Below are 27,581 nucleotides of genomic sequence, written 5' to 3' on the forward strand. Positions count from 1 at the left end.
TGAAAGTATGCAAACACCTAATGCACCTGAATTAAGGCTTTGTCTCTGATCTTCAAAACAATTATGTCACTGTGGAAGCCCAATTGTGCTCAGTGGGTATCATCATCATCATTTCAGTTGTTTACCCGCCCCTTCACAATAAAATACAATATTAAAATCAGTTTAGAACCAATTACAGTCACAAGAATTGGGTGCGAACTAAATAGTTGCATCTCAGGTGTCATTGTTGCATATTTTATGAGGACATTGTTGCAAACCACACTGGTGTTCGGTAGAAGGTGAGAGATTGGGAAGAAAAGCAAATGTTGGCCCTTTTCACGATGGAGTCACGAAGAGTCGGACACGACTAAACGACTAAACAACAACAACACCTCTCCACTGGCAGGGAGTCAAACTTTCAAGAGGGTACACCTGGTGAGCAGGGCAACCCTCTTGCCAGTCTCTGTTGCCCCCTGAGTACCTAATTAGGGCACTCCACTACCTTAAATGATCTAATGTGACACTATGCTCCTATGTATTTCAGTAAATATGCCAATTTCTGGCGCAATTCAACTAGGTGGACAACATCCTGTTCTCTAGCAGAATAGAGCCAGGTTCTCAGTAGGAACCAGTTCTAGTACATTTGAGCTAAATTTCCTCCAATCATTCCCTGAATGCGGGGAAGTATTTGTCCTGACTCTGAGCAAGCTGGGACTTATAGGTAACAGTGCTTAGGATTTCTGAATTGTTTGGATCCAAAATGTTTGGATTCATCTTATTGTTCCTCACCTCTTTCAAGTGGTAGTTTTCTCCTAGTTCATAAATTTGTTCCCTACGTCTGTTTCAAATGGGAGGGCATATTCCAGATCTTCCACATGCCATTCTAGAACTGTATACTGTATGTGATCTCATAAAGGGAGTGAGTCCACATAGAACATTTCATTCTTTTTCCACTAGACTTTCTTGTTCAAATCTCCAGTGCTCCTTAAGGGACAGGGGGATTAACAGCACCTACAAAGATGGCTGAAAAGATGGCTGTAGAGTTGCCTGAAGAACATCAGCTTATTGACCAGCTATCTTACGAGTATTTTAAGTCCAAATCTGACGTTGATGTGAAACACTATGTGTGGGGATTCAGGTAAGATTTCAGTTGGTTCCTTTTAGCTGTACAGTGGTACCTTGGGTTAAGTATTTAATTCGTTCCGGAGGTCCGTTCTTAACATGAAACTGTTCTTAACCCGAAGCACCACTTTAGCTAATGGGGCCTCCTGCTGCTGCTGCACCGCTGCTGCACTATTTCTGTTCTCATCCTGAAGCAAAGTTATTAATCCGAGGTACTATTTCTCGGTTAGCGGAATCTGTAACCTGAAGCATCAGTAACCCAAGGTTCACATGCTGCTTTTTCTTCAGAAGTGGTTCCACAAATGTTGAAGCATGTAATCTGGCCAAATACTGCCTCCTCTGGCTGGCAGTGGCTTTCCAGAGTCTTGGGCACCATCTCTTACTTACGGGATCCTTTGAAGTGGAGATGGCAGGGATTGAACTTGGAGGAATTTTCTCAACCACTGAGCTGCGTGGCTTCTCCCCCAAGCACAGCAGGACAGCTCTTCTGGGGCCAGGTTGTTCTGTTGTACTTGCAATTTGGAACATTGAATGACCCAATCGCACCCAGTAGAAAGAGACATTGAATCACATGCCTCGAAGACTTACTGAAAGGAGACAAGGCCAGAACAGTAAATCATACTAGGACACGAAAGGCAGCCTCTTCTGTGTGGGGGTACTTTGGGCTCACAGGAGGCTTTAATTCAAGGGTGGAGAAACCTGTGGTAGAATACAATTCCCACCAGCTGCTGTCAGCAAGGCCAGTGTTCATGGATGAACACTGGAGGTGTAAGCTGTGTTGAGAGGTTAAGGCCAGTGATGGGGGTCTGTTGCCAAGTGTGGGGTGTGACTGCTGCAAGGAAACATGCATTTTATCTGCATGAGCTCTTAAATGCCAAATTACTTGTTAAATGTATGCAGTGATCACCTCCCTTTTTAGAGAGAAAAAAAGGGCGGAGAAGTGTATGGAGGTGCTTAACACCCCTTCTATGTTACATGGGATTCAAATCACCTTTGCCACTTCTGAGTTCTCTCCGGAAGTGGCTTTATTTTTGGAAGAAGGGACGGAGATGATCTATAAAACTATTGTTACAGATGCTCATCTGAGCAATGCAAACATGAAATATTATTACCAAACTTGTTGGGTCAACCCAATAAAACAACAATCCGACAAATCTTGTCCTGCTCAGGACATAGCTTTGATATCTCTCCCTATCCAATGGCCAGCAATGTTCCAGCAATCGTGTCTAAATCCATTGGATTTCTCATAGGTACTACTGGGGCATGGTATGAACAACTGATTTAGATATTGCTTGTTGAAATGAGCAAGTGGTTTTGACATCTCTTGGACTGCTCGCACCTTGGGGTCATAGCGGATGGCTGGATGAAGATGTTAACCTAGTGTGCAGCTGTAAAAAGAAAAGGCAAATTCCATGCTATCAGGGAATGAATAGAAAATCAAAACTGTTGATGTCATAATGCCGTTACGCAAATCGATGGTGGTATACTGTTTGCAGTTCTGGTCCCCTCCCCTCAAAAAGGATATTGAAGAGTTGGGAAAGGATTGGAAAAGGACAACCAAAATGATCATGGGGATAGAGTAGCATAGCGTTTGGGACTTTTCAGTTTAAAGAAAAAGTGAATAAGAGGTGACATGATAAAAGCTTATAAAATTATGCATGGCATGGAGAAACCAGACCAGAACACCAGAACTTGTAGGTATCTAATGAAGCTGAATGTAGGAAGATTCAGGACAGATGAAAGTATTCATTCATTTAGTGCATAGTTAAACTAAGGGGCTCCTCTCAGGAGGCAAGGATGGCCATCAACATGGATAGCTTTAAAAGACAAATAGAAAAACTTATGGAGGATAAAGTTGTGATTCGAGTACCTGTCCCCCGCTTTGGGTTAATAAATACATGTGGACATGGTATATTAGGTTAATAGGCTAGAAAAGGCGACAAATTTATTGATTACAGCATGTGAGAAGGTATTTGCTTAGACATTGGACAAGAGCAAATGTGACTCCACCCACTCGGAGAGGGGTGAGTGATGAGGAGTTAACCACCAGTAGGGGGAGACTGTTGATGCCAATACAACTATAAGCTCTCCCCTGATGTCACCGGGGGTCGTGCCACACAGGGCATTGGACAGGATCCACGACCACCGGATTCCTTTAACAGAATACCCATAAGTGAAGGGGTAGGCGATGGCCAGACCTTGCCCTTCCATAACACCAGCAACACATTCCAATGCCTAACCGCCAAATACCAGGAAAGTTGTGATGATTGCTACGAGGTAGGCAAAAAAAACCAAGAGGCCGGTGCCAATTTGCCAATTGGAAAAAAACTCCTATCCTGCCCCCTGGGCAACCAGGACGACCAACCATGGGTCCATAGCAAGGTCAAGCGAGAAGCTACGCAGTAGAGGGAGTGGCGGGTGGGTGACTCGCGAAAATTGGCAGCGCAATGGTGGGGGGAGCTGGCACGGCCGCATTTGAGCACCTAAACCACGCCCCCTGCAGTGTCTCCCGATTGGGTGCCCAGCTGGGAGGCGTGGCGTGCCAGCGATGATGGCAGGGCAGGGAGCAGAATGCCCCCTGCATGACGCGGGGTTCTGGTCCCGCTCAAAACCCCTCCCCTCCGGAAGGAGGAGAGGCTCTATCAGTGGCTACTAGCAATGGTTGCTATGCTGTGACAGCCAGAGGCAGTAATGCTTCTGAATACCAGTTGCTGGAAAACCACAGGAGGGAAGGGTGCTCTTGTACTTGGGTCCTGCTTGAGATTGTATCAGAAGCGTCCGGGGGACCATTGTGAGAACATGATGCTGGAGTAGATTGGCCACTGGCTTGATCCAGCAGGCTCGGCTTAAGTTTGGATAACTTAGAATGTTCTGTTTTACAAATTTGTCATTCTCTTTCCAGGAGAAAAGACACCGAGCTATATGAGTTCGTTGAAACATTATTCTACCATCCTCTGTTCAAATCAGTTATGATCAGCACCATCACAATCAATGCAATATTTTTGGCCATAGAAACAGATTACAAAGTTCGCTATGAGTCACATTTTTTCCTGGAGGTAACAAGACTCTTGATTGCCTGAACTTTTCATTTTTCTCTATTGTTCTAAAGCCACTTTCTCTCTTCCAGAAGAAGAAAGGAATAAACTGGGGCGGGGGCAGAGGGAGAGTCAAGTACAGAGTTTACCTGGCTCTCTCATTCCTTTCTCCTTTTCTTCTTGACTTCTAGTCAAGTTATGAGCAATGCCTTATATTATACTCTTGTCAAGCAAAAGCATTAAATGGATGGAATACCTTATTCACTATACCTGACACGAGCTTGAATTTAGGAATAGGTCCACTATTAGTATTGCTCCATAAAGTATGAATTGGAGAAAGTGTAGGATAAATACTAAGGCCAAAATTTAACATACGTTTGTTGTGTTAGAGCTCAAACGAAAGCCTCAAGTCAGCGGTGACTAAGAGTTTCAAATGTTGAAAGAACTCTATACCTATGAGTACGTACCATTGAACCCTACAGAATTTCACTGTTAGTCATGACCAGCTGAATCAGGGTCTCAGTACTCAAAACATTTCACATACGTAATCTCAACAATATTTACAATACCCTATATGGTAGGCCAATATTATTATCCCTAAACACTGATGGTTCTCAGATAATAGTTGTCAGATAATAGTTTCTCTAATGCTCCTCAGATCGATCTGAGTCATAGATTTTCCATTCATGCACTTAACCACTATATTATGTCAGCTTTTTTACTCTCATTACCATCATTTCTGCTGCAACTATTTGACCCTAGTATTGAACACAGAAGTGACACATTCACTGCTCAGAGAGCTTACTGGTAAGTCGAGAAGAGGTTGAAGGGAGAGGACAAAACAGAGACTAAGGAATAACAAATGAGTGCAAGAGTCGAAAATATTAAAAAATAACAATAAGGTTATTATACAATAATATTTCCAGCCTGGCCTTTCACCCTGCAGAGGGCCTTCTTGGTAGTGGCACCCGCCCTGTGGAACACCCTCCCATCAGATGTCAAGGAAATAAACAACTATCCGACTTTTAGAAGATGTCTGAAGGCAGCCCTGTTTAGGGAAGTTTTTAATGTTTGAAGTTTTATTCTGTTTTTAATGTTCTGTTGAAAGCCGCCCAGAGTGGCTGGGGCAACCCAGCCAGATAGGTGGCGTAGAAATAATATTTTATTATTATTATTATTATTATTATTATTATTATTATTATTATTGCTGTCCTTGTTTGTGAATTCCAAAATATTCCTGTGCTGGCTTTGGCTGCTTTAATATTTTACATTACTGAAAAATCTTAATTATGTTGGGAGAAGAATCTAGCTTAGAATAGTCACAAATGCCCTATCAACATGGTTTCAAAACTTAATGGTGATGTAATGGAGCAAGTCTGAGCCTATACTATAAATACTAATAAAACTATCCTGCACCCATTCTAATACATTGAAAGTTTAAACATTTTGCACATGTGGTTCAAGATATCTCCTGTCTGTAAAATAGCTAGGGACATTTGTCAGAAGGTTTATATGAGCTTATGAAATGCAACTGATTGCCAAATGTATGCGTATTTACAAATGTATATTGTCTTTACCAAATATTTGAATTTACTATCAGCACTCTCTGACAGAGGAAATCTATGAGTAGCTATAAATGCAACCATGCACATGCAGTATGTATACCTTTGCAAGACGTGGGATTTGTAGATAGACCGTCAAAGGGCATCATAGTTCAACGACAGGACTTATCACATTGGGTGTGCAATTGGAATACCTGGCTTCTTGCCAATGATACTGTCTTGCCAAGTCACCTGATACTATCCAATCCTGACATGTTCATTGTGTCATAAGAACATCGTAAGAGCCCTGCTGGATCAAAACAAAGACCTATCTAGTCCACCATTTTGTTCTCACAGTGGCCAACCAGGTGACTATGGGAAACCCACAAACTGGACATAACCACACTAACACTCATGATCCTAGCAACTGGTAATCAGAGCCATACAGCATCTAGCTAACACTAGAAGCTACACCCCCCCCCCCTCATGACTAGTACCACTGATAGCCTTATCCTCCACTAATCTCTCTAATCCCCTTTAAAGTTGTCCATGTTGGTAGTTATCACTATATATTCTGGTGGCAAATTCCATAAGTTAACCATGTGCTGTATGTCTCTCTGTCATACTCTCTTTCCTCTTCATTGATATCACAAATCTCAAATAGCCCTAAAGCTGCTTCTAGAATATACTTCACATTTAGTATGATGGAAACACCTTTTATCTGACAACTATTTTTGCCCACACTGGTATTCGGTATTGCTAGTGATCTGCCCACCTGCTGATGTTTTGACTGCATTTGTAGGACTCTTCTTTTACAATTGAGGCTGAATAACATTTTGAACTTGAAGTGAGCACACGGTTAATAATTGCTCTCTCATGATTTAGATGTCCTCTTGAGAAACACTTATTTTTCACACACCTTGGATGTCTTAACTTACATGAAGTCAAGTCAGCTACTGTACACAAACTCTGGGCTTTAATTATATATCCCTGTGACGTGGTAGCAGAAAGAGAAGTCTGGCTACTGTCAAGAAGTCCATTCAGCACTTGGAAACATTTTTTCCCCTTCTAATGTCAAGGTTTTGAGAATGGACGTCAATAAGTTTGCATGCCCTACCTGCACCTTGGGCATTGTGGGAGATGGGCATGCATTTTGTACTTTAATTATCCTGTGTGGTGTAGTGGTTAAGAGCGGTAGTCTCATAATCCTGGGGAACCATGTTTGCGTCTCCGCTCCTCCACATGCAGCTGCTGGGTGACCTTGGGCCAGTCACACTTCCTTGAAGTCTCTCAGCCCCACTCACCTCACAGAGTGTTTGTTGTGGGGGAGGAAGGGAAAGGAGAATGTTAGCCGCTTTGAGACTCCTTAAAGGGAGTGAAAGGCGGGATATCAAATCCAAACTCTTCTTCTTCTTCTTCTACTTGTGCTACATTCCCAAAAGAAAGACATTGTTTACACCATATATGAAACAGCAGCCTTAAAACCAATGTCAATGTGTCTTTGCTATTATGTTCCCCTTTCGACTGATCCTTTTGCCTGTTATCATCTTCACATTCATGTGAAGCTGCCCAGAGTGGCTGGGGAAACCCAGCTAGATGGGTGGGGTATAAATAATAAATTACTATTATTATTATCATCATTATTATTATTACTTATGCATCATCCCAAAATAAATTTCAAACATGTACTTTTCCCAGGCGGGAAATAAACCACACCCCACGGGTAATCTTTTAGGGCAAATGTGATTTCCCTGTCCCTTATCTTTCTGACATCCTAGGCCTCTGTACTGTGCCTTTGGGGGAGAGGCAGCAATTCATTTCCCCTCAAAATAATATTTCATACTGAAAATGCTTGTTGGGAAATATTCAGCATGGCCCTACATAAGATTAAGCCTGATGTTGGCCATGTATCTGAAGTGCTTTATTTCTGTAAGAATGAGCCTGTGGTCTACCTAGCAAAAGCCATTTCAGCAGTAACTTCCCTTGTGGTTCAATCACCAAAATAACTCCTCCTAACAATGCACCTTTGTTCCCTTTTCAGGTAGCAGATCTGATTATTGTGGCCATGTATACAGCAGAGTTTCTGATGAACCTTTACCTGGATCCCATTAATTACTGGAAGGATGGTTATAAGCGATTTGATGCGACTGTCCTTTTCATTGCTTACCTCCCATATACCATTAATAGAAGCAACCCGCAAATGCACCATACTGCAATGATGCTCAAAGGATTCCAGTCACTCCGGGTTCTCAAACTCCTCTTCTACAGCCCAGGGATGATGGTAAATGGATGTGGTTTCATGAGCGGTGAAAAAGATGACAGCTTTAAATACAGCTTGACTTTTCCTCTTCCAAACTGCCATCTCCTTCCCCCGCTGAGGATTAATTCCATTCTCTTTTGCTCAGAGGGTGATTCAAATGTGTGAAAAGCACACAGGAAGGAGTTCTCCCTGAATTGGACCATCTCAGGCTGCATTTCTGAATGCTGCCCAGTGTTTTTGCTTTTGAACACCTCCCCACACACAGAGAATATTACCATGAATTTTATTTTATTTGCCCTATTAAATGCCAGTTTTCCATTGCAGGGATTTATTCACTTATTTTAAATGTGGGGAAGCTTATGTTAATTCCCATACATTTAAACTGGCCCCAAGTTTCATCAGCAGGGAAGGAAACAAATAGTCTCTGTTTCAGAGTAACAGCACAGTCCTATACATCTCTACTTGGAAGTAAGCCCCATGGAGCTCAAATTGTTCTGGACTGTGTGCTATACTCACTGCTGACATCTGTTGTCAGGATCAGGAAACATTCCTAGTTATTAACATGGTTATCCTGTGCAAGTAAATTCAACGAATGGGGATTGTCCTTTTTACAGCTGGAACTCTAAAAATATGCAAGGAAGATTTGGAAAAGGAATTAATTATCATGAAGTGTTGCATTCTTTTGGTTTCATTATTTTCGCAAAGGTAACGCAAATTTTCAATAATAGCATAACATTTATCTGTAGTTTAATGATGTCAAGACACAGAACCTGTAATGGCTGTTATTAATAGCACATGACCAGCTTTCATTTTACAAAATATGTTAAAATCCATTGGCAAAGGATTCTAGGAGATGGTATGAACTGTGTGTTCCCTTCTCCTGCCTGAATTGTGTTTGCCATGTAGAGGGAGCCTGTTTTGTGGATTCTGCTTGTCTGGCCTTGTGTTTTTAGCATTTAAAATGCTACTTGGCAGAACCCTCCGTTGATTAGCTCTTGAACAAAATGAAATGCCTTGAGGTTGCAAACACTTAAGTGAAAGCAGATCTGTCAACCTCAGCCTGAGCTCTGATTGGCTCTTCGCAAGCATGTCCTCTTGCCCTTATGTACAACGTTGATTGATCCATGTCACCAGCATGAGAACTTTTACTCTTGCAAGATTGAATGTACTGCCCTCGGCTGTACTTGAGGGGCGATTCCAACAGTTTCCACACGAAAAACGCTTATGCCCCTGTGGAGATGGCAGTACCGAATTGGTGGCGCATGCCCTTCTGGCTTGCCCTCTTTATAAAGACTTGAGGAATGAGATCATCACCCCTCTTTTATTGTCTATTCTGGGTTGCCTAACCACTGCCACAGTGTCCTTTCTCTTGACTGATCAAGATGAGCAGGAGACAGCAAAGGTTGCAAGGTTTTTTGCTGGCGCCATCAGAATAAGATCCACTACAGTCGGCTCTCGGGTTGTAGTTGCTTCATGTTGAGCATTTTCAGGTTGCGCTCCATGGCGACCTGGAAGTAACGGAATGCATTACTTCCAGGTTTTGCCGCTTGTGCATGCACAGACGCTCAAAATGATGTCACGCGCATGCGCAGAAGCGGCAAATTGCGACTCGCAGACGAGGGTTGCGTTCGCTTCATGATGTGAATGGGGCTCCGGAACAGATCCCGTTCACATCCAGAGGTACCACTGTATTTGACTACTGATTCAAAACCCTAAAATGTATTTTATATAATTGACTTTTTATTTCTTTTCTTTGTATATCGTATTGTTGTTTTATTGCTATGGCTGATGCAAATAAAGATTCATTCATTCCTGGTAGCATGACAACCTCTGGGGATGCGGATCAATCAGCATTGTTCACAAGCCTTGCCTCCTCCCCTCCCGAACAACCTTGCAGTGGCGTAGCGTGGGTTGTCAGCACCCGGGGCAAGGCAAGTAATTTGCGCCCCCTAACCTGTCGATTTGCACCCCCTAACCCTAACCCCAGATGTTGCACCCGGTGCGGCCAGCCCCCCCCTGCACCCCCCACGCTACGCCACTGCAACCTTGATGGCTTTACATCACCAGTGGGTTCTCATGCTGTCAGGGAAGAGAGAAAGGATGACAGCAACTCACCCTCTCTTGACATGGATCAATCAACATTGTACAGAAGGGCGGGAAGCAAAGCTAGTGAAAGGCAGTCAGGACTCAGATTAAGCTTGGCAGATAAATTTTCACTTAGAGTTTCCAACTAATAGCAACTTCCTTCTGTTTGTTGATTTCTTCTGATTAACACACTGAGGTCTTATGAGGTCACTTACCTCCAAGGTCTTAAAAACGTGAAATAGGCTTTAACTTCCCAAGACCTGCAATTCTGTGTGTGTGTATACTTTCTTTTAATAAATGAAGTCTGGGGTTTTAAAGTCAGATTTCAAAACTTCTCCTTTTATGTTTACAAGCTAAGTGAGTCATGCGTCTTTTGTGAGCCCTGTTTTTTTCTGCTGCACTGTGTATCATTGTGCCTGTGGATTTAAACCCTCTGATCATGCAATTTTCTACACATGCAGAGGATTTAAACCCTCTGATCATGCAGTTTTCTACCGTATTTACTCGAGTCTCATGTGCTGTTGAATCTAATGCGCACCTCAATTTTCAGATCCTTGAAACCAAAAAAAGTATTTGCTGGCGTATGTAAATGTGTCATCAAATATAATGTGCACCTTAATTTTTGCAACGTAATTTGGCCAAAAAAGGCGACCTCTATGTTCCTCACAGAGCTACTCTCTTCAGAATGGTTTAACAATCAGCTCCCCTTCCCAGGGAATTCTGAGCTCTATGAGGGAAGAGGGATATTCTAACAATTCTCATTACCCTTAAGAAATTTCAACTCCCATGATTATTTTGGGGAAGCAATGACTGTTTAAAGAGGTATGATACAGTGGTATCTCGGGTTAAATACGCTTCAGGTTACAGACGCTTCAGGTTACAACTCTGCTAACCCAGAAATACTACCTTGGGTTAAGAACTTTGCTTCAGGATGAGAACAGAAATTGTGCAGCAGCGGCATGGCAGCAGCAGGAGGCCCCATTAGCTAAAGTGGTGCTTCAGGTTAAGAAAAGTTTCAGGTTAAGAGCGGACCTCTGGAACGAATTACGTTCTTAACCCAAGGTACCACTGTACTTTTAAAAAGGTGTAGTAAAGATTGGCCCCAAATTTGGTTTCTCTTCTTGTTTCGTCTTTTCCAACATTAGGTTTGGCTCACCACGTTTCTGCATCGTGAAAATTTGTTGGGAGTTTTAGTGTGCATTTTCCTAATACATACATTTTTATGCAATTTAGCCTAATGTACACATTTCCCCAAGCAATTATTGTAAGTTATTTTCACTGAAATATTTGCATGTTTATTTCCCCCTAATATATGCATTTATGTGCCCATTTTTGGGTTAGATAACGGGATCACAAAATTCAGAGAAGTGGTGAATTGAAGGACTTTGGTTTGCGTATAGTTTTTGGGGGAGCAAATTAGGTCAGAATAAAAAACCGAATCAAATTTGCCCGTCCCTTTTTGCGTATTGATATAATGATAAATAAATAATCCATAAATTTGTTTACTTACAAATATCTGCAATATTTAGCCATTATAAATGTATGCAAGAGTGCACATATATGCATATATATAGGCACATAAATTCTAACACACTGTGTGCCTAAATACTGTTGACTCATGGTTTTCTCTGGCAACCTTGGAGGTTTAGTTTTCAGTGGGGAGCTAATGTGTGTAGTGGCTGCTCAGCCGCAAGTTTCTGCTTGTCATTAATTGGCTGGGGAAGTTCACCAGAAGTGGGACATTTATAGGCACAAAGCTCTTATAATGATCACTTTTGAGCCTTTATCCCGCTACTTTTGATCTTGGACTTCAGTTATCACCAGGTTTTTATATGCTAATTATCCAGTGTTTCTGGGGGACAAGCTTGGGACCGGGGTATATAAAACTACCAGCAATTTATAGAAGGTAAATCAGGCATTTCCATTTATCTTTGCTAATAATACTAGAAGAAAGGGATACCCCATATAAAATTGGGAAGAGAGAAAACTGATTTAATGCAGTGTATAATTAACTGGTGGAAGCCTCTTTTTTCAATGTTGAATTGACACTGTACATTTGTATATATTGTATACCAACTCAATATTTAACATGAGATGGCACAATATAAATACTTTTATAAAGTAAATAGCCACTTCACTGATGCATATCTGAGCACACAGAATTGTATAAGCTTGAAGTCAAGTATTTGGGGGGAACAGACACATTTAAGGCTACAATTCTGTGTACACTTACCTTGACGTAAGCCCCATTGAAGTCAATAGGATTTACTTCTCTGAGTAGACATGTAACCTGTGACTCTATAAATGCAACAGCAGACCACTCATACCTTAGGCCCAGGCAACCCCCCAGGTGCTTAAAGATTTCTCTTTTGAGGAATTGTTTGAGGTTCTTTGTAAGGTTCTCTGCATCCTTTTCCTTTAACCACAACACAGGTAAAATATTAGACTTGGGATTTTGGCCCAAAGTAGTGTGACAATTCCTTGTGTTGCTAAGGAAAGCAGTCATCCCCCCCCCAATATATTTGTGTTTTACTGATAACTGCTCCTGCCCCGAAAGATGTAGGAGGTTGCATTATAGTTTATTAACTGCTGTGTAAATTACTTCTTAGCAAAGAAATGGAATTTAAGGCATGAAAAGCACGCAACACCTTCTTAGTATGGTTCCCTTTTATTAATTAAAAAAACAACCACCACCAAACTCATTACGATTTTCTGCCTCCCACCTTGGTGCAATAAATTTCCACCTTGAGGATATAATTTCCTCATTGGTATTCCACACAGAGAAGTTATGTTAAGAAACAATCCTGATGAGGATGCATGCTCCGTTTATCTGCCTTTTGGTTTGAAATTAAACGTTTAGAATGCCCAGTTCTGAAAATGACCTTTTAGGATGATGTACTGAGGATTAATCTCCATGCAGTTTACAAGATTGAGAGGCACAAAGCCTCTTCTTAACGACAGGAACCGCTGTGAATTTTTGAAGGCGTAGATGAGGAATGTAAAGATGGATGTGAGAGCAGCAAAGTTATTGGATGCCAGTATTCAAGGGGTGCTTGCTGGCCTGTTGCTACCACCGGCATTTTACAGCTCTCCTTAAGGGAGGCTGACTTTTTAAAGATTGCATCCAAATCCCTGATTGACTGGAGCACCATTACATCGCTTTATAAAAACGTCCCATGCTGTGGCGTGTAAATGGGTTTATTCCTTCTCATTTTGAAGGCCAGTTCTATTGCCATGATTAAGAGCCTGATCGTGCAAGGTGCTAAGCGCCCCCTCCTTTTGGTGGGGGCATTTATTTATTTGCATATCACTTTTAAAGGCACCATCCTTCCCTGCATTGATCCTGTGTCCTGGCAGGGAGACCTTTCTCCTGCACCCCTACCCTTGGTCACTACACCAGTCCAGCTTTATGGATTCTTTTGGACTACAGTTCTCATCACCCCTGACCACTGGTCTTGCTAGCTAGGGATGATGGGAGTTGTAGTCCAAAACAACAACAACAGCTGGCCACCCAAGTTTGGGAAACACTGATCTAGAGTAATAAATGGCTAGACCAACAACAGCTTGAAAGTGGGAGACATTAGCTCCCTGCACCTTTGCCATCAGTTACCAGGAGTGTGAATAGAGTCTAAATAATCCATTGTGTGGAGGTAGCCAATATTTTAAAAGACACACTGGCATGAGTGGAAGACACTTCTGTTTGTGCAATTTCTGATAACCACCCCTCTCACTACACCACTTCATGAACTGTTCCTGAAAGTCTTCAAAAGTAGATTTCAACACAATCAACACATCTGAAAGAAAGATGTCATGCTTAGCACCAGCAGTATAGCTGGAGGAACTGATGCTTCCCTAACCTGAATTACTAACCCCGTGTAGACTTGTCACAGTAAGAAGGGAAGTAATAACTTCTCAATCCCACATAGAGTTGTCACAATCAAAAGGGAAGTAGTTACTTCTCAAGGAACCTTCCTTCCATAACAAAGCCACTACAGTACTGTTGACTGCATGCATCAGTAATGTTTATTATGAAGCAGATGTGGGTCTTGTTGGTCTTTTGCACTACGAGAACTCCTGCTTAATATGCCCCTAGAGGAAACACCGAAAAGCACAGGGTCACTGGGTAAGAACTCTAAACAGAATGAACTCATATAAAGTGCTACAAATTACATCAGAATGTACACTAGACTCTCTGAGGAACGGATGGGAATACTGACTTGGGAATACCGTTTGAGTCAGACTGTTGGTCATGGATCTTGGCCAAGATCACAAACATTTCTATTAACTCAAAACTACAGAAGACTCCGCACTGCTTGAGTATTATATTACTCCAGAGACTGACTAAAGAATGGGCTGGCTGCCTTCCTTTCACTACAGAAAGCATACCGATGCCAAATACAAATGCCAAAGGGGTTCTTATATAATCTGCTGGTCCTTTTAAGACAAACATCTGTGACTGCCAACACTGTCTCATACTTCAGATCCCAAATCCATTTGTTGGTCTGTTCAGGTGTCAGTTCCTGGTTAGTGGGTTTGTGCAAAGCCAGGGTAAGATGCTCATCTGCCTCTCCTGCGTGGCAAAGGAATTTGCTTTGTGCCGTTAGATCAAGGCTATAGTCAGTTTGGCAGTTCCCATGCCTAGTAGAAGGACTTGTAACTGGTGTCAGTAACTCCAGATGCAGACATGTCTCAGACTCAGAACGCTGTACCTGGGAACCCATTCTTCAGTACAAAACACAGGTACATGGTGTCATTTATGAATGATCGCCATGGATGAATTTTGTCACTTGCCTAGCTTTGGCCCCAAAGCTCTGTTCAGGGGGACTGGGGAACACCTCCAGAGCAGCAGGAGAAACAGCACAGAGGGTTGCAGGGGAAGGGCAATGCTGGTGAGACTTTGGATCTTCCCATTGGTGAGATCCTTTGCTGGATCTTGGTTCCATCCATGAGCTCTTCCGTTGAAAGGAGCTCTTCTGTTGCAGAAGCCTAGTTAGGATCCAAGTCATGATCAATATCTGGAAATGGGTCAAGCGAAAGCTACCCCATTAGATGAGTGGAAGTCATTTACAAATGATGCTATGTGTGCTGCTATTTTGTTCCTCTGTAATCAGTTATCAAATGCAAAAGGCGAAAGGCCTGTAATAAATTTTAGGACTGCTGGTTCTTTTTGAGTGTATCCACCCATGCCCTGCCACTGATGACTTCACTCCATGAAACAGAAGCTCTGATTGAAATGGAAAGGAAGATTCCCACCCCTACTTCCTACCTGATTTTTTTTTAATAAACTTTTTTCTTCACATAATGTAAATTTGGATTCACTTGCTTTTATTTTCTCTCTCTTTCCACTCTGCCCAGGTCCTGGTGGCAGCCCTGGTCGAAACTGCCAAAAATGTGATCTACGTTCTCGTGCTGTTGTTCCTGCTCATGTTTATCTTTGCAATTCTGGGTCAGGGTTTGTATGGAGACCCCGACCACGGAGACACACGTAACTGGGGCACCCTAGCAGCTGCCTTTTTCACTCTTTTCAGTTTAGTGACGGTAATTATCCATTCTCGGTTAGCTCTGTCCCACATTGCTTTTATATAATGGCAAAATCAATTTGAATAGAAACTATTTCAGGGTGTAACTAGGTCTAGATCTGTTATGTTTCAAGGTTTTTTCTTATTTTAAGGACAAAGGTAGTTTCAGGGAGTGGTCTACTTAAGATGAGGAACATGGTTCTTGGGATGGTTGTTTAAGGTTCCCCTTGCCATTGTTTCACTCATTCAAAAATCATCCCTAGAGATGCTGTTTGCCCCATAAAGCAAAACATGCTGGTATCACACTGTGCCATTGACACTTGAGTGTGTCTTCAGTCCAGCTATTTTTCAGAAGACTGTAGAGTGGGTACAGTTTGCATCTCATCCCCATCGTTATCCCTGGTAAGTATTTTGCCAATGAACCTAATTTTCCTTCAATGTTCCCCACAATATCTGGACAAACACTGAGAACAGTTTTGTGGCTTCCCTCTCCCCATAATCAATTGTCCCCCCCCCCATGTTTATCTTTGTGCACATATAGTGCAAACACACCAAGATGGGCCCCAGAACAAAGAGGGGTAATAATGTGAAATGGGACAAGGACAACAGCATTATCAAGATCTCAGAGACAATAATGATTGCCTCAAACAATTCCTGCATGAAGCAGTGGGTTGGGCTGATTACCGCCAAAGGATCTTCTGATTCTATCAAATTACTATTAATTAGTAAGAGCAGTTGTTTTAAATCTGAAAGTATAGGCATGGGTCAGTTTGTGTGTGTGTGTTGGGAAGAATGTATTGCATTGAGGAAGGCAGTAAGGCAAAAAACCAACCAAACCAAGCCTTCAGTCTTGTTAATTTCATTGCTGCCACCAGGTCAATATCTTCTACCACCACGGGCCCTCAGCCGCCTGCACTAAACAGCCTTCTAAGCTTTCCCCTCTACCATAGAGTGGTTTGGCACTTAGCTTGGGGTGAATAACAAGCTCACTGACCCCCCCCCAAAAAAAACCCCAAGCTTTAATTAAGGTTTTAGTAAAGCAACATTAAACAGCTTGTGAGGAAATAATTTTAGATTTTAAAAATATATATATAGAGAGATAAATGCACCTGAGATAAATGTACCTGTTCTAGACTGTTTCCCCAACCAAGCCAATGCTTATGAATCTGTACCCCCCTGCTTATATAGGTTCCTCTGTGCCCATATGCTGACTCGTTTTGTTGTAGTGCCCCTTTGAGCTGCCAAACATTTTCTAGTGTTCCAGCACTGTTAGTGTTTCAGCCTTTTTGCTCTCAAATCTCTATCTCTTCTCATCTTTTCATCTCTTCAGTTAACTACGCTATTTTCCAACTCAACTTATGCACAATATTTTCACGCCTCTTCCCAATCTTTTAGCCAGTTGGAAGGAGAGAAGATTCCTGGTTAAGTTTCTATCTTCCATAATTGCCAGGTTCCTCTGTGCAGAGCTTTCCCGCGTACATTTAACGTTATTCAGAACTTTTACCCCTCTTGTCCAGAAAAGCCTCCAACACTAAGCAACTGTTTTACAATAGGAGTCTTACAACCCCAAATTAAATCACTATGATTTATATGAAACTTGGTTGAATCTTCTTTAGAGTTTAATCATTGATCTGATGACCTTTCAGGTTGATGGCTGGACAGACTTGCAGGATGAACTGGATGCCAAAAAATTTGTTTCAAGCCGGACATTCACAATAGTGTTCATTCTCCTGGGATTTTTTGTGTTTTTCAACATGTTTATTGCAGTTGTTATCATGGATATTCAGGTAACTTGCCTTTGTGTGGCAGAGATAGCAATTTTATCTCTGTATAAATTCATTTATCTCTGTATAAATTCATTTGTTTGATAACCAGCACTTACTGAGTTCCCACAAAACTGCTATGCATGTCAACTATTTGTGACTGAAAGTCTGCTCTGATTAGTGAATTTTAGTCTAAATCCTATGTCTAATTTTCATCCAATTTAGGCATATCTTTTATCTATATACTGCAAAATGGGTATATGAATAATAATAATAATAATAATAATAATAATAATAATAATTTATACCCCGCCCATCTGGCTGAGTTTCCCCAGCCACTCTGGGCGGCTCCCAATCAAGTGTTAAAAACAGTACAGCGTTACATATTAAAAACTTCCCTGAACAGGGCTGCCTTAAGATGTCTTCTGAATGTCAGGTAGTTGTTTATCTCTTTGACATCTGATGGGAGGGCGTTCCACAGGGTGGGTGCCACTACCGAGAAGGCCCTCTGTCTGGTTCCCTGTAACCTCACTTCTCGCAATGAGGGAACCGCCAGAAGGCCCTTGGCACTGGATCTCAGTGTCTGGGCTGAATGATGGGGGTGGAGACACTCCTTCAGGTATACAGGACCGAGGCCGTTTAGGGCTTTAAAGGTCAGCACCAACACTTTGAATCGTGCTCGGAAACGTACTGGGAGCCAATGCAGATCTCTCAGAACCGGTGTTATGTGGTCCCGGCGGCCACTCCCAGTCACCAGTCTAGCTGCCGCATTCTGGATTAATTGCAGTTTCTGGGTCACCTTCAAAGGTAGCTCCACGTAGAGCGCGTTGCAGTAGTCCAAGCGGGAGATAACTAGAGCATGCACCACTCTGGCAAGACAGTCCGCGGGCAGGTAGGGTCTTAGCCTGTGTACCAGGTGGAGCTGGTAGACAGCTGCCCTGGACACAGAATTAACCTGCGCCTCCATGGACAGCTGTGAGTCCAAAATGACTCCCAGGCTGAGCACCTGGTCCTTCAGGGGCACAGTTACCCCATTCAGGACCAGTGAATCCCCCACACCCATCCGCTCCCTGTCCCCCCAAAACAGTACTTCTGTCCTGTCAGGATTCAACCTCAATCTGTTAGCCGCCACCCATCCTCCAACTGCCTCCAGGCACTCAAACAGAGCCTTCACCGCTTTCACTGGTTCTGATTTAAAGGAGAGGTAGAGATGGGTGTCATCTGCATACTGATGAACACCCAGCCAAACCCCCCTGGTGATCTCTCCCAGCGGCTTCATATAGATATTAAAAAGCATGGGGGAGAGGACGGAACCCTGAGGCACCCCACAAATGAGAGCCCAGGGGTCTGAACACTCACCCCCCCCCACTTTCTGGACATGGTCCAGGAGAAAGGAGCGGAACCACCGTATAACAGTGCCCCCAGCACTGTTCTGTTAGATCTGTTAGATCTGTCATAGTCCTACTGCAAGCTGAAAAGTCTTGTGGGATGAACATTAACACCAAAAGTGTATACAGTCGTACCTTGGAAGTTGAATGGAATCCGTTCCAGAAGTTTCTTCGATTTCCAACACATTCAGAAACCAAAGCGTGGCTTTTGATTGGCTGCAGGAAGCTCCTGTAGCCAATCGGAAGCCACAGAATGCCCTGCTGGACGTTCGGCTTCCAGAGAACGTTTGCAAACCAGAACACTCACTTCCAGGTTTCCAGCGTTCGGGAGCCAAAACGTCCGAGTACAAAGGCATTCGGGATCCAAGGTATGACTGTATAAACAATTACTTCAAATATATTGATGCTGTTACTTCTGCAGAATGATATATCACTACTTTGGCATGAAGTACAAGGGATATGGTTATGAACTGGGCTGCTCTACTATACAAAGTATCTAGAACAGTTTGTCTACCAGTAATAAATGCTGATTAATGGGATATCCAAGGCAGAGGATCACCTTGGCTCTGTACTTAAGGAGGCAGGGAAGGGTGTAAGGAGAGGGATTACACATACCTTATTCTTTTACTGGTTGAGAAAATAAAATTTCCTGACGATGTAGTAAATGAACAGGAGCTTTGTCTCAAGATATTGTATCACCCTTTGTTTTGATACAACCAGGGGACAACTGATGAATATGAGCAAAAGCTTAAAGCAGAAAGGCATGCTGCTCTGATGGCAAAAAAGCAGTCCATTCTGAAAAGACAACAGGACGAAATAAAGGCATTACTGAATCAGCAGGTTAGCACATAATAATGTTACGTTGCATTAAGGGCATACTTTTTAGTAGATGATTCCCATTCAGTTAGGTAAAGGTAAAGGGACCCCTGACCATTAGGTCCAGTCATGGCCAACTCTGGGGTTGCGGCGCTCATCTCGCTTTACTGGCTGAGGGAGCCGGCCTACAGCTTCCGGGTCATGTGGCCAGCATGACTAAGCTGCTTCTTCTTTTTTTTTTCCAAATGAGTTTTTATTGGTTTATCATTATATATACATATAAACAAATACAAAGTATAATACATAAATTACATGTGTCATATCCAGTCCATGAATCATACATATATTACATAGTTGTTTTAAGCTCCACCGAGCCTTAGACTTCCCTCCACTCCTTTGGTAAGTGTCAGATAAATTCTGGAATCACGTATTTTATCTCCTTTACTTTTTCACTGTTCACTGTTAGAGTTATTCCAGTCCCGCCAGTGTCGTCAAAGTTCTACAATTAGTTCTTATGTACGTCAAATATTTGTTCCAATTGTCATGAAATTTCTGTTCGTCCTGATCCCTTAATCTTCCTGTTATTTTAGCTAGCTCAGCATAGTTTATCATCTTGACTTGCCAGTCACTTATAGTAGGTATTACCTCCATTTTCCAGTTTTGTGCTAACATGGTTCTTGCGGCCGTTGTGGCATATAAAAATAGATTTTTATCCTCTTTTTTAATTTCTTTGCCAGTTATTCCTAGCAGGGAGGCTTCAGGCTTTTTTGGAAAAGTATATTTCAAATTTTTTTAAAGCTCATTGTAAATCAGTTCCCAAAAGCCTTTCACCTTACTGCATGTCCACCACATATGGTAGAAGTCACCTTCTACCTCTCCGCATTTCCAGCATTTCTTATTCTTCAACCTATAAATCTTAGCTAACTTCACTGGCGTGAGATACCACCTATAAATCATTTTCCAAAGGTTCTCCTTCAATGCCGTACATGCCGTGACATTCCACAATTAACATTCCACAATTAACATTCCACAATTCATGCCACATTACAAAATCAATATTGTGACCAATATCCATGGCCCATTTGGTCATAGCCTCCTTCACCTCTTCGTCTTTCGTGTACCAATCCAATAAGAGATCATACATCCTAGACAAAGTTTTATTTTTACCTTCTATAACTTCCACATTAAATTTTTTAAAAATCTAAATGACTAAGCTGCTTTTGGCGAACCAAAGCAGCGCACAGAAATGCTGTTTACCTTCCCGCCAGAGAGGTACCTATTTATCTACTTGCACTTGGACGTGCTTTTGAACTGCTAGGTTGGCAGGAGCAGGGACCAAGCAATGGGAGCTCACCCCGTCGCGGGGATTCGAACCACTGACCTTCTGATTGGCAAGCCCAAGAGGCTCAGTGGTTTAACCCACAGCACCATTCAGTTAGTCTCCATTAATTCACAAAGAATGAATAACCGACCAAGAAAATAACCCACCTGTGGAGAATTTTAAAAGTAAACCAAATTGTAGATTTCCATTTCATTTAATGCTCAGACTGAAGTTGTTCATTTAGCTTATAAAGTGGGAAAGCTACAGCTGGGCTCCACTCTCTGGGCCACGGAGCCCAACGCTGTACAGTGGTGCCCCGCAAGACAAACGCCTCGCAAGACGGAAAACCCGCTAGACGAAAGGGTTTTCCGTTTTGGAGGCGCTTCGCAAAACGAATTTCCCTATGGGGTTGCTTCGCAAGACAAAAAAATCTTGCGTCCCCCCGCGTGTTTTTTTTCATTTTTTTCGCCCTTTTCCTAAGCCGCTAAGCCGCTTATCAGCTGTTCCGCTGATAAGCCGCTTAACAGCTGATCGCTAGAAGCTGCTAGACAGCTGTAGCGCTAATCCGCTAAGCTGTCAATGGGCTTGCTTCGCAAGACGAAAAAACCGCTGGACGAAGAGAATCGCGGAACGAATTATTTTCGTCTAGCGAGGCACCACTGTACAGAATATCGGGTCCAGAGAGAACATTATACCTACCTTTCAAGCTATAAAATCTAAATAGACTATTGAAATTGTCCGAGCATATTTAAGTGTTAGTCTTGTAGCTGGTTAGGGCTGGGATTGTTACATCTCCTGAATGAACTAGCTGTGGCTTATTAATTTTAGTTAATAGGCTTTTTGACCGCTTTTAAGACAATATTGCATCCCAAAGCAGATATACAACTACATATCCATAAAACCCAAGAACAAAACTATTTAAAACAATGCAGCTATCCAGTTCTATTCCCAAAATATACTAGTTTGCATACCAGAAAAGAAATGGCTTACCTAACTCTGAAGAACAGCATTCATTATCCTAGATTGAAAAATGGTTATTAAGGCCTGTTTAAAATTAACGAGGGATGGAGCCTTGGGCATATGTGGCAGAGAGCAAGGAAGGCAAATCCCCTCTGCCGCTGGATGAACTGTAGTATCCAATTCCCAGCTTTTATTTTTATTTTTTCCTGTTTCAGGCATCTGTAAAACCCGAGATGTGATGCAACATGTGTTTTCCTTTGTTTTGTGAGAAACTAACCTGCTCCCACCTCTAGGGGTTTTTGGCCAATGAATGAAGTCACAGCAGTGACTGACATTTAAGAAACCAGATCTAGACAATTAGACAAAGAGAAGGCTAGCTACCACCACTAAGTCTCCAGAACTACCAGAAATGGTAGACCTGTTATCTCATACTAATTATGTATGTTTATTTATCCCCTGCCCCGCACATGAAACATTCCTGCAGATGCCCATGGATAGAACTTGCCTCACTTGGAATCAAGTTCCATAAATTGGGAAGTGTATTTCTTAAGCTTTCTTATAATTTATACATACACATCCTTTACTCACACATTCACTCATACCTTCATACGCAATGGAGTTCCGTTAACCCTTTTTGAAATCTGAAGGATCCTACACAGGGCTTTTTTTTTTACTGGAACTCAGTTCTGGCACCTCTCAAGTGGATACCATTGCCATTAATAAGAGAACAAGGGAGGCATGCATGGTGAGATCCAGGCACCTCTTTTTCTAGAAAAAAAGCACAGATCCTACAGATTTTGGAAGGCATGCAGAAAGGGGGCCATGCAGGGATGCGAGGAGCTCCTTGGGAAACATGGTGCTCAGCAACTTCCTAGATGTCTATGACTCCTCCCAGACAAAACCCAAACAGTCTCAGTAATGGAATATGGACAACTTTGTAAAGTTTCTAAAGGGCTACCCATATGGTGCCCTTTTTAAATCCCACAAAACTTCTCCCAGAAATTCAAGGGTAAGATGGACCAGTCCTGATCTGGATGTGACTTCTGTTACTTTAAAACATAGGTGGGGCACCTCATAGACAGGGATTATTTCCTTATGTGGTGGACCTGTGATAAGGTTAAAAATTTTGGGAATCAATCTATAATGAACTCAAAAAAATATTTAGGTATACCTTCCCCAAAAGACCGGAAGAGTGTCTATTAGGTTTAATAGGAGCAGAAATTAAAATGCGAGACCAAAATCTATTTATGTATGCTACGGCTGCTGCAAGAACCCTCCTGGCCCAAAGATGGAAAACACAAGACATACCAACCATCCAGGAGTGGCAGGTGAAGTTGACAGAATATGCAGAACTTGCCAAATTGTCAGGGAGGATCCGGGACCAGGAAGATCAAAGTTACCAAAATAATTGGAGTACATTTATTGAATACTTAAAGAAGAATTGCAAAGAGGTTAAGACACTAGCAGGATTAACATAATACCTCCAATGTACTATAGTATTATTGTGAGAATGATGTGCGCGATAGAAAGGGGCCAAATATACCAATTGTTGGGAGGGAGGGAAGTCGCAACTCGGCAGAGTCAAAGGGAATGTATGGTATTATTATGGTTTGTTGGAAAAGATTATGTAAGGAAAACAATAAAAATTTACTTTTAAAAAAACAACATAGGTGGGGCACCTCAAGCCTGAGGGCCACATACAGCCCTCAAGTTATCACTGTCTGGCCCGCAGAACATTCTCCAGGCCCCACTCCTCCCAGGCCACCTTTTGTACCCTGAATGCTTGTGCCTGACTAGAATGTGCTCTTGAACTTGATAATGCCTCGTGCTTGTCTCTATGGAGGACATATAGGGGATATGTTTGTGTGTGTAGAAACTCGCTTCCCATTCAAAGGTAAGCATTCACATTTGCTGCTCTGCCTCCTTTCCCCTCTGGCCCTGCCCATCACTGCCACATGGGTACCAGAAGGTTGTCCCCTGGGCTGAAAAATGTCCCACCCCTACACCTCTACCTGCTTTAAAACATCAAAAAACTCACCCCCTTTCCAATGTTGCTTTTTTGACTTTTGTGGAGGTTGTTGGGAGTATAACCAGCTCTGTGAAGCCACTGGCATTAAACTGGTTGCGCTGGCATTAAACCAGTTGCCTGTCTTTTCACACCAGAAATCAACAGAATATCGAACCTTTGATGAAATGGTGGAAAGCTTCAAGAAAACCCTGTTTCACACAGATCCCATGATCTTAGAAGATTTTTGTTGCAGCCTGCCGTTCATCGATCTATATTTGTCATCTTTGGATCGTCAGGACGCCACAATTTATAAGTATGCAACACTTCCTAAGTCAACCATTATAAGAGTTTGATCACGTTCATATTAATAGTTATTTCACTGCAGCCAATGCTAATTATTTTAAATCCGTAACACTCCTTAACTCCTGTAATGTTTGTACTGAGATCTAACAGAAAGGGTCTTTTAAAGTGTGTGGCATTGTTTCCTAAATACTGTGAAGTTAATGAATTCTAAATGTTGGTGGGAAATGGTATGATTGAAGGCTTCCAAGGGGACAAAAGCATTCCTTGCATGTAGAAAGCTAGAACTTCAAGAAGATGGCTTCTGGGATAATCTTCCCAATCTTTCCAAATGCAAGGAATTTTTGAAATGGAAGGCAGTCTAGTGTTTGAAATGGTCTTGCCATAGGAGAGGTATAAAACATGGGTTTTTTGTGTTTGAATCATGTTTAACAGCTTTCTGATTATTTCAAACATGTAAAAATTGCAAGAACAGAAGCTTCCCAGTCAGGGTATTTCTGTTCAAAACAAGGAATGAATGAAAAAGTGCATTGTAGACTCTTGTTCCTAGCAAGTGCATGAACAATATAGAAGGCACAGCTTCCTGAATAAGCCCTACAAAAATACCTTAATACTGGCCATTTAGAGTTAGAAGAACAAAGCTTTGGAAATGATTAAAGATCACACTTGAATATTTAGTCACATTTTAAACTCTGTTTTGCCAACTGATACATATGGATCTTGTGATAATTTGTTCCTACTGATGAAAATGTGGCAGGCCTTTGAGGGAGACTTAAGAGGCTGAATGTAAGAAGCCACTGGGGCTGTTTCTTGCACCTTGGAAACATTACTTCCAGGATCCAAAAATCTGTGATCGTGTAAATCTGTGTGTAATGAATGTTATATTGTTCTTTATTTTAAAATAATTCTAAGCTGCTTTTATATTTAAGAAAATCCATCAACTGACTTGCTAAAAACAACAATACTATAACTCAAAGCAGCAGAAAGAAGCAATAAATAAAATTTTAGACTGAGGGGATCAATATATAAACTCACACCATCCATACAATACATCTGCTTTGTATGCCGAAGGTCTAAGGTTCCATCCCTGGCATCTCTAGGCAGGACTGGGAAACTTTCCTGTCTGAAACCCTGAAAAGCCATTGCCAGTCAGGGTAGACAATACCAAACAACATGGACCAATGTGAAGAGTTCCCAAATGCCCTCTCCAAATTGAGTACAGTGGTACCTTGGGTTACATACGCTTCAGGTTACATATGCTTCAGGTTACAGACTCCGCTAACCCAGAAATATTACCTCGGGTTAAAAACTTTGCTTTAGGATGAGAACAAATCGTGCTCTGGTGGCATGGTGGAGGTGGGAGGCCCCATTAGCTAAAGTGGTGCTTCAGGTTAAGAACAGTTTCAGGTTAAGAATGGACCTCTGGAACGAATTAAGTACTTAACCTGAGGTGCCACTGTAAATGGACAGTAAAAAGGGAAAGGCAGTTCAATGTAAGCAAGTGTAAATTGAAGCATGTTGGGGAGAAGGAATCCCAATGAGGTCTGAACTGATGGTGACTGACTAGGAACAAGGCTTGGGGTTGTAGCTCAATGAAGGTGTTGACTAAGTGTATGGCGGCAGCAGTGAAAAAAGCAAATTCCATGTTAGGGATCGTTTGGAAAGGGATTGAAAAGAAAACTTCTATGATCGTAATTCTGTTATACAAATCTAATGCACAACAGCAATTGGAATATTGTGCTCCCTTCTGGTTGCCTCACCTAAAAAATAAAAATACCGTGGAGTTGGAAAAAGTCCAGAAAAGGACAACCCAAATGATTGAGGGAATGGAGAAACTTCCCTATGAGGAAAGGTTACAGCATTTGGGACTTTTGGACTTAGAGAAAAGGAGAGTGAGGAGACCTGGTAGAAGTTTATTAAAAGTAGCTAGAGGAGCTTTTTCTCCCTCTCTCCTAACATGATAAGTCCTGGACATCCAGTGAGGCTGAATGCTGGAAGATTCAGGACAGATAAAAGAAAACACTTCTTCTCACAGTTAAACTATGGAACTTGCACCTGCAGGAGGCAGTCATAGCTACTAACTTGGATGGCCTTAGAAGATAAATTCATGGGGCATCAAGACTGTTAACAGCTACTAGCCATGATGGCTATGCTCCACCTCTGTTGTCCAAGGCAGTGTGCCTCGGAAGTGGTTGCTGGGAATCACAGGGAGGGGAGAGTGCTCTTGTGCCCGGGTTCTGCTTGCGGGTTTCACCACAGGCACCTGGTTGGCCACTGTGAGAACAAGATGCTGGATTAGATGGGCCAGCAGGCTGTTCTGATGTTCTCAAGACCTCTTGTAGCATCATGAAATGATCATTGCATGTTTTTTGCTTGTTTTCTCATTCCAGGCTGCAAAAATTGTATTATGAAATTGTTGCCGTTTTGACTAATATGCTGCAAGAAGCAGACGAAAAGCCTTTGCAGAGCCTGCAGACTCATAGGTGAAGACCTGAGTTTCCTGCTACCTAACGAAAAAGTGGTTTTTTTTTCCATTTGAAAAATCTCGTGCACGCTCCTTAGCAAATAGCAAAATGAATGGAAGAACTTCCACGAACTTCCAGCAGAGCTAGAGTTTTACTTCGTTTGTAGTCACATCTTAGGAAATATAAACGTAATTTGGCTGCTTTTCTAATGCATCCTTGTGTTTGCGGCTGTATCTCTTTCCATCTTTATAGGCTTAGGTCAAATGGTTAGATCATATCGTGTAATTTTTCCTGAGGCCATGTGGTAGCTTTTAACTGGTAAACCCAGATAGGTTGCAAACTAATGGAGTCATTCTGTGTGTGTAGGAGAGTTTTTTTGGTTGCTGTGGGGAAGGGGAAGGATCCCATGATTGTGTGCAATTTTGTTTTTCACAGCACAGAGCTCAAACAAGGGCCTGGGCCATGACCACCACCTATAGCAGCCTTCTCCAATATCTAGTGCTTTCCAGGTGTTTTGGACTACAAGTTCCATCAGCTCCAGTCAGCATGGGTCACAGTCAGGGATGGTGGGACTTGTAGTCCAAAACATCTGGAAGGCACCAGGATGGGGAAGACTTACAACTTAAAGGACACATATGAACAATTGGAATGCATGGTAGAATCTGGGTTCCTGAATTCATGTTGTCTCCTGAAACGTCACTTAAGCTGGAGCGCATTTGATTTACTATTTGCCCAGTTGACATGGGTTGGGCACTGATGTGAATGGTTACATTCTGGATTCATGGTGCCACAATGGAGATGATGATGTCAACACAGTTGGAGCCATGAATTGCCCTCAAGGTGAGATGCTTCATTTCTGTGACTTCCTCAACATACATGTATATTTTCTGGAACTTTCAAGTTAAATAATTCTGTGGATATATTCACATTCATTTAAAGGGAAAACATGCATACACACATATACATCCAACTTCATCAGGTTATTTCTCAAATAACAGCCAGTCTTGGGTTTCCAATAT

General features: G+C 42.2%; 1 protein-coding gene across 1 annotated transcript; it reads left to right on the forward strand.

The window, feature by feature from the left end:
• Positions 1 to 906: 906 nt before the first annotated feature.
• Positions 907 to 26,775, forward strand: CATSPER3 (cation channel sperm associated 3). Its single transcript, XM_083728586.1, has 8 exons — positions 907 to 1,117; positions 4,004 to 4,157; positions 7,719 to 7,958; positions 15,378 to 15,560; positions 17,188 to 17,328; positions 19,413 to 19,532; positions 23,953 to 24,110; positions 26,488 to 26,775. The coding sequence occupies exons 1-8, from the start codon at positions 999 to 1,001 to the stop codon at positions 26,582 to 26,584; spliced, it is 1,212 nt and encodes a 403-aa protein (XP_083584712.1). The 5' UTR covers positions 907 to 998; the 3' UTR covers positions 26,585 to 26,775.
• The last annotated feature ends 806 nt before the right edge of the window (positions 26,776 to 27,581 follow it).

Source organism: Podarcis gaigeae (genome assembly GCF_964106915.1).
Source record: "Podarcis gaigeae genome assembly, chromosome: 2".
NCBI classification, from domain to species: Eukaryota; Metazoa; Chordata; class Lepidosauria; order Squamata; family Lacertidae; genus Podarcis; species Podarcis gaigeae.

What these genes read in the sequence shown, in the direction of transcription:
- CATSPER3 (XM_083728586.1), top strand. Translation starts at nt 999, where the DNA reads ATGGCTGAAAAGATGGCTGTAGAGTTGCCTGAAGAACATCAGCTTATT. An exon ending in TCTACAGCCCAGGGATGATG is followed by an intron (nt 7,959 to 15,377) that starts GTAAATGGATGT and finishes CACTCTGCCCAG; the next exon opens with GTCCTGGTGGCAGCCCTGGT. An exon ending in CTCTTTTCAGTTTAGTGACG is followed by an intron (nt 15,561 to 17,187) that starts GTAATTATCCAT and finishes ATGACCTTTCAG; the next exon opens with GTTGATGGCTGGACAGACTT.